The 12,556-nt window shown below is 45.0% G+C and overlaps 1 protein-coding gene across 6 annotated transcripts in view; it reads right to left on the bottom strand.

Annotated features, from left to right (window-relative positions):
- Positions 1 to 12,556, bottom strand: part of ppp4r1l (protein phosphatase 4, regulatory subunit 1-like) — a 204,106-nt gene that overhangs the window by 107,513 nt on the left and 84,037 nt on the right. For all 6 annotated transcript variants that reach the window (XM_078236343.1, XM_078236347.1, XM_078236344.1 and 3 more), the window contains 2 exons: positions 11,717 to 11,875; positions 11,039 to 11,172 (listed from right to left, as the gene is read on the bottom strand). In XM_078236343.1, the coding sequence (XP_078092469.1) occupies positions 11,039 to 11,172; positions 11,717 to 11,875 (293 nt within the window). The remainder of the gene's footprint in view (positions 1 to 11,038; positions 11,173 to 11,716; positions 11,876 to 12,556) is intronic.

The raw sequence follows: 12,556 nt of genomic DNA, 5'->3' as shown, positions 1-12,556 counted from the left end.
CAGGAGATAGAGGAACAGGTATGCAGGCAGATTTTGGCAAGGTGTAAAAGTAACAGGGTTGTTGTGGTGGGAGATTTTAACTTTCCCTATATTGACTGGGACTCACTTAGTGCTAGTGGGGGAAGATGGGGCAGAGTTTGTAAGGAGCTTCTTGAAACAGTATGTAGATAGTCCAACTAGGGAAGGGGCCATACTGGACTGGTTTTTGGGGAACGAGCCCGGCCAGGTGGTTGATGTTTCAGTGGAGGAGTCGTGACCATAATTCAGTAAGCTTTAAGGTACTGATGGATAAACATAAGTTTAGGTGCTAAATTGGGAGAAGGCTAATTACAACAATATTAGGCAGGAACTGAAGAATGTAGATTGGGGGCAGATGTTTGGCATGTGGGAGGCTTTCAAGTGTAACTTGATAGGGATTCAGAAACCGGCACATTCCTGTAAAGATGAAGGATAAGTCTGGCAAGTTTCGGGAACCTTGGATAACGAGAGATATTGTGAGCCGAATTAAAGGGAAAAAGGAAGCATTTGTCAAGCCTAGGAGACTGGGAACACACGAAGCAAATGTAGAATACAAGGAAAGTAGAAAGAAACTTAAGCAAGGAGTAAGGAGGGCTAAAAGGGGGTCATGAAATTCATTGGTCAGCAGAATTAAGAAAAATCCCAAGGGTTTTTGTACATATATAAAGAGCAAGAGGGTAAAGAGAGGGGTGGCCCACTCAAGGACAGGGAGAGAATCTATGCATGGAGACAGGAGAGAGAATCTATGCGTGGAGCCAGAGGAAATGGGTGAGGTATTAAATGAGTACTTTGCGTCAGTATTCATCAAAGAGAAGGACTTGGGGGATGATGAGTCTGGGAAAGGGTGTGTAGATAGTTTGAGTCACGTTGAACTGAAAAAGAAGTTATTAGAGTTCTTGAGAAACATTAAGGTAGGCAAGTCCCTAGGGCCTGATGGGATATACCCCAGAATACTGAAAGAGGCAAGGGAGGAAATTGCTGGGGCCTTGAGAGAAATCTTTGTATCCTCATTGGCTACAGGGGAGGTCCCAGAGGATTGGAGAATAGCCAATGTTGTTCCTTTGTTTAAGAAGGGTAGCAAGAATAATCCAGGTAATTACAGGCCGGTGAGCCTTACATCAGTGGTAGGGAAATTATTGGAGAGGATTCTTCAAGATGGGATTTACTCCAATTTGGAAACAAGTGGACGTATTAGTGAGAGGCAACATGGATTTGTGAAGGGGAAGCCATGTCTCACTAACTTGATCGAGTTTTTCGAGGAAGTGACGAAGATGATTGATGAGGGTAGGGCAGTGGATGTTGTCTACATGGACTTCAGTAAGGCCTTTGACAAGGTTCCTCATAGCAGACTGGTGCAGAAGGTGAAGTCACATGGGATCAGAGGTGAACTGGCAAGGTGGATACAGAACTGGCTCGGTCCAAAGCTTATGGTATTTGCTACCAAATAAACCTGTTGGACTTTAACCTGGTGTTGTGAGACTTCTTACTGTGTCGGTCAAAGAAGACAGAGGGTAGCAGTGGAAGGGTGCGTTACTGAATGGAGGCCTGTGACAAGTGGTGTTCCTCAGGGCTCAGTGCTGGGACCTTTGTTGTTTGTAGTGTGTGTGTGTGCATATATATATATTATATTTTATATATATATATATATATATATATAATATAAATGATTTGGAGGAAAATGTAACTGGTTTGGTTAGTAAGTTTGCGGACGACACAAAGGTTGGTGGATTTGCGAATAGTGATGAGGACCATCAGAGGATACAGCAGGATATAGATCGGTTGGAGACTTGGGCGGAGAGATGGCAGATGGAGTTTAGTCCAGACAAATGTGAAGTAATGCATTTTGAAAGGTCTAATACAGATAGGAAATATACAGTAAATGGCAGAATCCTCAAGAGAATTGATAGGGGCAGAGGGATCTGGGTGTACAGGTACACAGGTCACTGAAAGTGGCAATGCAGGTGGAGAAAATAGTCAAGAAGGCATACGGCATGCTTGCCTTCATCTGCCGGGGCACTGAATTTAAAAATTGGCAAGTCATGTTGCAGCTTTATAGAACCTTAGTTAGGCCGCACTAGGAATATAGTGTTCAATTCTGGTTGCCACACTACCAGAAGGATGTGGAGGCTTTGGAGAGAGTACAGAGAAGATTTACCAGGATGTTGCCTGGTATGGAGGACATTAGCTATGAGGAGAGGTTGGAAAACGTGGTTTGTTCTCACTGGAATGATGGAGGTTGAGGGGAGACCTGTTAGAAGTCTACAAGATTATGAGAGGCATGGACAGAGTGCATAGTCAGAAGGTTTTTCCCCCCCAGAGTGGAAGAATCAATTACTAAGGGGCATAGGTTTAAGATGCGAGGGGCAAGTTTTAAAGGAGATGTATGAGGCAATTTATTATTTTTTTTAAACAGAGGGTGGTGGGTGCCTGGAACATGCTGCTGTGGGAGGTAGTAGAAGCAAATACGATAGTGACTTTAAGGGGCATCAGGACAAATACATGAACAGGATGGGAATGGAGGGATATGGTCCCCAGAAGGGTAGGGGGATTTAGTTCAGTCGGGCAGCATGGTCGATGCAGGCTTGGAGGGCCGAAGGGCCTGTTCCTGTGCTGCAATTTTCTTTGTCAAAATCAGGAAAAAGAAATTGGACACCAAATGAACACAAGAAAAATGCAATATACCAACATAGGCTGACTGTAACAAGTACTGTGTCTTTGTGACATTTAACATTCATTTGCAACTCATTCACTCAAAACTCTTTCACTTGCCTTATTCTCCCAGATTCTTCATTCCATTTCCCCACCACTATCTCAGCCTCGCATTTTCCCTTTTCACAAGCAGCAATGCCCTCTTCCCCTCTCAAACCAAATTTAAGCCATTTAGCAACTGCAGAGAGGGTGTAGGGGGTAACATATTAGTGTGGGTAAAAGATTAGATAGCTAACAGGGGGCAGGCATAAATCGGTCTTTTTCTGGTTGACAAGATGTAATGAGTGGTGTGCCACAGGGGTAGATCAGTGCTGGGCCTAAACTTATTTACAATTCATATAAATAATTTGGATGAAGGAACCAAAGATATGGTTCCTAAAGTTGCTGATGACAAAAAGATAGGTGGGATAGTAAGATGTGAAGAGGCTATAAAGGGATATAGGTGGGTTAAGTGAGTGTGCAAATGGAATATAATATGGGAAAAATGTGATTTTCTTTTCATTTTGGTCGGAAAAATAAAAGAAGTGTGTTTATCTCTGCCTATCTCTATTGAGAGATTGCAAAACTGCAAAAGGATTTGGGTGTCCTCGTACATGAGTCATAAAAGGCTAGTATGCAGGTACTTGAATAGAATGTTATTGTTCATTGCAAGGGGAATTGAATGCAAAAGTAGAGAGGTTATGCTTCAGTTATATAGGGCATTGGTGAAACCACATCTGGAGTACTAATGTAGAGTACTGGCCTCCTTATTAAGCATAGATGTAAATACATTAGAGGCAGGTTTACTGAACTAATATCACGATTGGACAGGTTGTCCTATAGCGAAACAGTTCGACAGACTCGACTTATATCTGCTGGAGTTTAGAAGAGCAAGAGGCAATTTGATTGAAACATACAAGATCCTGAGGGTTCTTGACAGGATTGATGAGAAGAAGATGTTTTTTCTTGGGGGGGGGGGGGGGGGGGGGGGAATCTGGTACTAGGGGTCAGTTTAAAAATAAAGGGTTGCCAATTTAGGACAGAGATAAGGAGAATTTTTTTTTCCAGAGAATTGTAAGTCTTTGGAACTCTCTTCTTAAAAAGGCAGTGAAGGCAGAGAGTCTTTTCACATTCTTGATAAAGAACAGGGTGAAAGGTAATCGAAGGTATGTAGGAATATGGAGTTGAGGTTACAGTCAGATCAGCCATGATCTCATTGAATGATGGGGTAGGCTGGAAGGGCTGAATGGCCTATTCCTGCTCCTAACTTTTGTGTTCGTATCTACACCTGTTGTGATAACAACAGTGTCACTCTTGTTTTGCTCCTTCACCAGGTTCCTGTCTGGCGTGTTATTGAGGAGCCACAAGCATAGAGCTCTCCCCTGCTGTATATTTTGGTGTACCCACCCTAAAATCAACTAATTTACTTTGCGATTGAATGTATTGTGTTAGCTGGGTCATACTGGAAAGAAGGTTCCCCAGCTTTACTTTGGCTGGTCACTTTCTTTATATCCACATTTCTCATATCAGTGCAGGTGGACGCTAAACAAAGCAGTCAGAGAGTTGCACTTCAACACAGAAGCACAAATGGCGTAGGTGGTGCTGGAATGGCTGATAAAATATGCAGGTGCAATATCCACACCAAAATTTTGCGCAAACATATAGATTGGTTCAATCCAAATTGGCAGTCAAAGAATCTGACACCTTCATCAGGATTAGACATGAAATTTGGTGATGGTGGAACTGGACTCCACCCTTCCCAGAAAGAGGTCAGAGCAATCCATTAGTGAGCTGCTGACATATCAGTAACATTCTGTTGTGATATGTATGACTTTAAAATGGTGTTGCTTCAATATGAATTATATTAACAGAAGACCCCAGCACACGGTCCTGAATATCCAGTTTGTTCAACAAGTTTGTGCCAGAGACACAGACATAATACAACCAGGAATCCAGTGTGCAACAGAAGAGTAGAACACAAACTCCTGCTTGCTATCTTTCCACATAGCACATGATCTACCACATTAGTTTGAGGGAGCAGCGCCACAAGTAGAAAACGTAGCAATTCTCTTGTACCCTGGTGGCTGAGTCCTTGCAGTAGGAAAGGGAAAGGAGAAATCAGTGATACAAATTACAATGTCTTCTCCAAAGACAATTTCTTTCTATTAAAACACCATTCTTGAAATTCATTGAAGTATTTGCATACAAAGAACAAAGAAAATTACAGCACAGGAATAGGCCCTTCGGCCCTCCAACCCTGCACCGACCATGCTGCCCGACTTAACTAAAACCCCCTATCTTTCCGGGGACCATATCCCTCTATTCCCATCTCATTCATGTACTTGTCAAGACGCCCCTTAAAAGTCACTACCGTATCCGCTTCCACTACTTCCCTCGGCAACGAATTCCAGGCAGCCACCACTCTGTAAAAAATCTGCCTCGTACATCTCTTTTAAACCTTGCCCCTCACACCTTAAACCTATGCCACCTAGTAATTGACTCTTCCACCCTGGGAAAAAGCTTCTGACTATCCACTCTGTCCATGCCTCTCACAATCTTGTAGACTTCTATCAGGTCTCCCCTCAACCTCCGTTGCTCTAGTGAGAACAAACCAAGTTTCTTCAACCTCTCCTCATAGCAAGTGCCCTCCATACCAGGCAACGTCCTGGTAAATCTTTTCTGTACTCTCGCCAAAGCCTCCACATCTTTCTGGTAGTGTGGCAACCAGAATTGAACACTATATTCCTAGTGCGGCCTAACTAAGGTTCTATAAAGCTGCAACATGACTTGCCAATTTTTAAACTTAATACCCCGGCCAATGAAGGCAAGAATGCGGCATGCCTTCTTGACTACCTTCTTCACCTGCATTGCCACTTGCAGTGACCTGTGTACCTGTACACAGGTCACTGTGTACAGGTACACCCAGATCCCTTTGCCTATCAATACTCTTCAGGGTTCTACATTTACTGCATATTTCCTATCTGTATTAGACCTTCCAAAATGCATTACCTCACATTTGTCCGGATTAAACTCCATCTGCCATCTCTCGGCCCAAGTCTCCAACCGACCAATATCCTGCTGTATCCTCTGATGGTCCTCATCGCTATCCGCAAATCCACCAACCTTTGTGTCGTCCGCAAACTTGCTAATCAATCCAGTTACATTTTCCTCCAAATCATTTATATATATAAATATATATATATTATATATATACACACTACAAACTGCAACGGTCCCAGCACTGATCCCTGAGGAACACCACTTGTCACAGCCCTCCATTCAGAAACACACCCTTCCACTGTTACCCTCTGTCTTCTTTAACCGATGATGTGGAGATGCCGGCGTTGGACTGGGGTAAACACAGTAAGAAGTTTAACAACACCAGGTTAAAGTCCAACAGGTTTATTTGGTAGCAAAAGCCACACAAGCTTTCGGAGCCTTAAGCCCCTTCTTTAGGTGAGTGGGAATTCTGTTCGCTAACAGGGCATATAAAGACACAAACTCAATTTACATGAATAATGGTTCGAATGCGCATACTTACAGCTAATCAAGTCTTTAAGATACAAACAATGTGAGGGGAGAGAGCATTAAGACAGGCTAAAGAGATATGTATTGTTTCCAGACAGGACAGCCAGTGAGACTCTGCAGGTCCAGGCAAGCTGTGGGGATTACAAATAGTGTGACATGAACCCAATATCCCGGTTGAGGCCGTCCTCATGTGTGCGGAACTTGGCTATCAGTTTCTGCTCAGCGACTCTGCGCCGTCGTGTGTCGTGAAGACCGCCTTGGAGAACGCTTACCCGAATATCAGAGGCCGAATGCCCATGACCGCTGAAGTGCTCCCCAACAGAAAGAGAACAGTCTTGCCTGGTGATTGTCGAGCGGTGTTCATTCATCTGTTGTCGCAGCGTCTGCATGGTTTCCCCAATGCACCATGCCTCGGGACATCTTTCCTGCAGTGTATCAGGTAGACAACGTTGGCCGAGTTGCAAGAGTATGTACCATGTACCTGGTGGATGGTGTTCTCACGTGAGATGATGGCATCTGTGTCGATGATCCGGCACGTCTTGCAGAGGTTGCTGTGGCAGGGTTGTGTGGTGTTGTGGTCACTGTTCTCCTGAAGGCTGGGTAGCTTGCTGCGGACAATGGTCTGTTTGAAGGCAAGAAGTGGGGGTGTGGGGATGGCCTTGGCGAGATGTTCGTCTTCATCAATGACATGTTGAAGGCTCCAGAGGAGATGCCGTAGCTTCTCCGCTCCGGGGAAGTACTGGACGACGAAGGGTGCTCTGTCCACCGTGTCCCGTGTTTGTCTTCTGAGGAGGTCGGTGCGGTTTTTCGCTGTGGCGCATCGGAACTGTCGATTGATGAGTCGAGCGCCATATCCTGTTCTTATGAGGGCATCTTTCAGCGTCTGGAGGTGTCTGTTGCGATCCTCCTCATCCGAGCAGATCCTGTGTATTCGGAGGGCTTGTCCGTAGGGGGTGGCTTCTTTAACGTGTTTAGGGTGGAAGCTGGAGAAGTGGAGCATCGTGAGGTTATCCGTGGGCTTGCGGTACAGTGAGGTGCTGAGGTGACCGTCCTTAATGGAGATGCGTGTGTCCAAGAATGCAACCGATTCTGGAGAGTAGTCCATGGTGAGTCTGATGGTGGGATGGAACTTGTTGATGTCATCATACAGTTGTTTCAGTGATTGTTCACCATGAGTCCAAAGGAAGAAAATGTCATCGATGTATCTGGGGTATATAGCATCGGTTGAAGGTCCTGTGCGGTGAAGAAGGCTTGTTCGAACCTGTGCATGAAGATGTTGGTATATTGAGGTGTGAATTTGGTCCCCATGGCGGTTCCGTGTGTCTGGATGAAGAACTGGTTGTTGAAGGTGAAGACATTGTGGTCCAGGATGAAGCGGATGAGTTGTAAAATTGCATCTGGAGACTGGCAGTTGTCGGTGTTGAGTACTGAGGCAGTTGCAGCAATGCCATCGTCGTGGGGGATGCTGGTGTAGAGTGCCGAGACATCCATTGTGACGAGGAGTGCTCCTGGTTCAACTGCTCCATGTGTGCCGAGTTTCTGTAGGAAGTCCTTAGTGTCGCGACAAAAGCTGGGGGTTCTTTGTACAATGGGTTTCAGGATGCCTTCGACATAGCCGGAGAGGTTCTCGCACAGGGTCCCATTGCCCGATACACGGCCTGGTAGCATAGTGGTTATCACTGCTGCTTCACAGCTCCAGGGACCTGGGTTCGATTCCCAGCTCGGGTCACTGTCTGTGCGGAGTTTGCACATTCTCCTCGTGTCTGCGTGGGTTTCCTCCGGGTGCTCCGGTTTCCTCCCACAGTCCAAAGATGTGCGGGTTAGGTTGATTGGCCAAGCTAAATTGCCCCTTAGTGTCCCGGGATGCATAGATTAGAGGGATTAGTGGGTAAATATGAGGGTTAGAGGGATTAGCAGGTAAATATGTAGGGATACAGGGATAGGGCCTGGGTGGGATTGTTGTCGGTGCAGACTCGATGGGCCGAATGGTCTCTTTCTGCAGTGTAGGGTTTCTATGGTTTCTATGGTACAATGGGACGGCCGGGTGTGTTTGCCTTGTGTATCTTCGGGAGGCAATAGAGATCTCCAACGCGGGAAGTATGTGGGATGAGAGCATGGAGGGTGCTCTGAAGGTTCGGATCAAAGGTCTTGATCAGAATGTTGAGTTGACGGGTGTGTTCTTCGGTCAGATCTGCGGGTAACTGTCTGTAGTGTTCCTCGTTGTTCAGTTGTCGGTACACTTCTTTGCAGTAATCCGTTCTGTTCAGTATGACGATGGCCCCTCCTTTGTCTGCTGGTTTGATGACAATGTTGCGGTTGGTCTTGAGAGTGCGGATGGCGTTGCGTTGTGCTTGGGTGATGTTCGGGGCTGTCTTGTGAGTGCAGCTGATGACTTTGGTGTTGACGCACTTCCTGATGGCTTGGGCATACATGTCAAGTCGAGGGCAGCGGCCTTCTGGAGGAGTCCAATTCGACTCTTTCCTCTTCGGATGCACTGCGGATCTCTCTGTCGGCTGTTCCGGTTCATTGCCTGTCTCATTGTGTTCGCTGTTGGCCTCTTGGGGTTTGTGGAAGAACTCCCGCAGCCTCATTCGCCTGATGAATTCCTCTGTGTCTGCTGCGAGACTGATGGGGTCTATTTTGGTGGTGGGGCAAAAATTAAGCCCTCGGCTGAGAACTTCGATTTCATCTGGTTGAAGTGTGTAGTCGGACAAGTTGATAATGGACTTCCCTGCAGTGGTACTGTTTTCTACTGTGGTACCGGGGGAGGCTTGGTTGCTGCTGGTGGTGATGCCGAGTTTCTCAAGTTTCCTGTTCTTGGTGTGCATGTAGATGGTGTAGTTCCTTAACCGAGCCAGTTCTGTATCCACCTTGCCAGCTCACCTCTGATCCCATGCGACTTCACCTTCTGCACCAGTCTGCCATGAGGGACCTTGTCAAAGGCCTTACTGAATTCCATGTAGACAACATCCACTGCCCTACCCTCATCAATCATCTTCGTCACTTCCTCAAAAAACTCGATCAAGTTCGTGAGACACGACCTCCCCTTCACAAAACCATGTTGCCTCTCACTAATACGTCCACTTATTTCCAAGTGGGAATAAATCCTGTCTCGAAGAATCCTCTCCAATAATTTCCCTACCACTGATGTAAGGCTCACCGGCCTGTAATTACCTGGATTATTCTTGCTACCCTTCTTAAACAAAGGAGCAACATTGGCTATTCTCCAATCCTCTGGGACCTCCCCTGTAGCCAGTGAGGATACAAAGATTTCTCTCAAGGCCCCAGCAATTTCCTCCCTTGCCTCTCTCAGGATTCTGGGGTATATCCCATTAGGCTCTGGAGACTTGTCTACCTTAATGTTTCTCAAGAACCCCAATACCTCCTCCTTTTTGATCTCAATATGACTCAAACTATCTACACATCCTTTCCCAGACTCATCATCCACCAAGTCCTTCTCTTTGGTGAATACTGACGCAAAGTACTCATTTAATATCTCGCCCATTTCCTCTGGCTCCACACATAGATTCCCTCCCTTGTCCTCGAGTGGGCCAACCCTCTCCCTGGCTACGCTCTTGCTCTTTATATATGTGTAAAAAGCCTTGGGATTTTCCTTAATCCTGCTGGCCAATGCTTTTTCATGACCCCTTTTAGCCCTTCTTACTCCTTGCTTAAGTTTCTTTCTACTTTCCTTGTATTCCACACTTACTTCGTGTGTTCCCAGCCTCCTAGCTTTGACAAATGCTTCCTTTTTCTCTTTGACTAGGCTCACAATATCTCTCGTTATCCAAGGTTCCCAAAACCTGCCATATTTATCCTTCATCCTTACAGGAATGTGCAGGTCGTGAATCCCTAACAATTTACACTTGAAAGCCTCCCACATGCCAGGTGTTGATTTGACCTCAAACATCTGTCCCCAATCTACATTCTTTAGTTCCTGCCTAATATTGTTGTAATTAGCCTTCCCCCAGTTTAGCACCTGAACTTGAGAACTACACTTATCTTTATCCATCAGTACCTTAAAGCTTACTGAATTGTGGTCACTGTTCCCGAACTGCTCCCCTACTGAAACATTGACCACCTGGCCGGGATCATTCCCCAATACCAGGTCCAGTATGGCCCCTTCCCTAGTTGGACTATCTACATACTGTTTCAGGAAGCCCTCCTGGATGTTCCTTACAAACTCTGCCCCATCAGTCAATATAGGGGAAACTAAAATCTCCCACCACGACAACCCTGTTACTTTTACACCTTACCAAAATCTGCCTACATATCTGTTCCTCAATCTCCTGCTGGCAGTTGGGTGGCCTATAGTAAACCCCCAACATTGTGACTACACCTTTCCTATTCCTGAGCTCTACCCATATTGCCTCGCTGTATGAGCCCTCCGAGGTGTCCTCCTGGAGTACAGCTGTGATATTCTCCTTAACCAGTAGTGCAACTCCCTCACCCCTTTTACATTCCCCTCTATCACGTCTGAAACATCTGTATCCTGGAATGTTAAGCTGCCAATCCTCTCCTTCCCTTAACCAAGTCTCTGTAATTGGCTTACCTGGCTTGAAGGAAGAAAATAGCTTGAGAATTATATAATGAGGAATTTTCAAAAGGGTGATTATATAAAGCTTGGGAAAATAAAAGCTTATTCACAATGATTTTGTTGATAGTGAAATTGGTTTGGCCTTCGTCCTCTTTTACATAGGAAATAGTTATTCAGAGTACAGCTTTCTGCAGAAGCAGCAAGCAAGCATGAGCAATCTACCCACCTAAAGCCACAATTTAAGTACTGTCTGATCTGCATGCATACCTGACATCTGCACCGCTATTGTCCAGCTGTCTAATGCTCAGTGTACCATCCTCCTTGATATACAGGCCAGCACTAGATGGGTTGGCAAAAGTGGAGATAAATGGACCTAGAGACTGGAACGCAGCTTGGCGGACCTGGCAGGGTCAACAAAGTTTCAGTAAATGGATATCATTTTGTTAGTGCAGTCTTCAGATTTAGAAGCTGAAGTTTACAATTACATGCGTGTGTTACGCGTCAAGTGTCATGTATATCTCAGAACCGCAAACCCAGCTAAATCAGTTTTATTGCAGGGCCAAAATGGACTGCGGAAAAATTCTTTGCAAGCCCAATCTATGACCAAGATCACCGTGCCCACGTGAGGCTCTTCCAGAGTTCTTCAGATTTAGTGAAGGCATAATCACATACAAGATAAAAATCTTCTTCAAAATTGTCACCATTACAAAGTACACGGACTTAACCCAATTAGTAAATTGTAACTGTTTAATGTCGCCCATTGATCTCCTTCAAACTGGATGCATGATATGGCAATAGCAGGTTATATGCAGCTTATGAAGCAAACATGCGATTTACATTATATCAACACATACTCACTAGTTCTCAAGAGCTGCAGCAAGCTATCTCTTTCTTACCACTGCTCTCTAAAACCATACATAGTAGCTTGCCTGTTGCGATCCTTACCCATCTAGAAGGGTCACTGATGAGATTAATGAAAAGCGGAGAGAGTTTAGTCCTGCGGACCTCAGGAGAAACGGAGCAGGAAACTGCCATGAAGCATTCTGCACACGCTTTTCGAATGCCCCAGACATTGTCTGAGCACAGCTGGAAGAACCTGGGGATCTGAAATCAAGTAGAATTTTGAGAGAGAGACTTAAGCTATTAGGGAACATAGGTAGTTTAGAAACTGCTAGCCAATATTCTCAGAGGTGGAAAATTTTGTGGGCAAAAACTAAAAGAGAAAGCTACCTCTACATAACAGCTAAACCAGTCGACAATTCTAAACTTCAAAAAGTATCTAAATTATTAATTATTTTCTTTCAATACACATGCAACCATCTCTTCTGTAGGGCTGGGGCTTTATAACCTCAAAGGCCACAAATTTGCAGATTCTAATCAAGTTTGTTAGCAAAGTACCAAAGTGCATCAGGTACAATGGATTATTCTGAGGTACAACCACTTGTGTGACAATTGTTATGTACAGCAAGGTGTCACATTTGAACAATGAGCTGAATATTGACCTAGTTGCAGAAGTGCTGGGCTGAGGGAGGGTACCTGTTAATACAATAATTCTTTAGTGCTAAAGCATCAGCCTAATAATGAGCTTAAATCCTGGAATGGGATCTAAACCCACACTTCTCTGACTCACAGACAAGACTGCTACAATACTAAGGTAGTAAAGTGATATTACACAAATTCAGTCTGGTTAAATGTTTGTGCTTGCGTGTGTTAACTGGTCCAAGTGAATGGAAGTAGTGATTCACAAACAGACACTGGTGTCAGTGTGGAAAAATGAAAGAAGTC

This window comes from Mustelus asterias, chromosome 20 (genome assembly GCF_964213995.1).
Source record: "Mustelus asterias chromosome 20, sMusAst1.hap1.1, whole genome shotgun sequence".
In the NCBI taxonomy this organism is placed as follows: Eukaryota; Metazoa; Chordata; class Chondrichthyes; order Carcharhiniformes; family Triakidae; genus Mustelus; species Mustelus asterias.
This window is presented reverse-complemented; position numbering and strand designations above follow the sequence as displayed.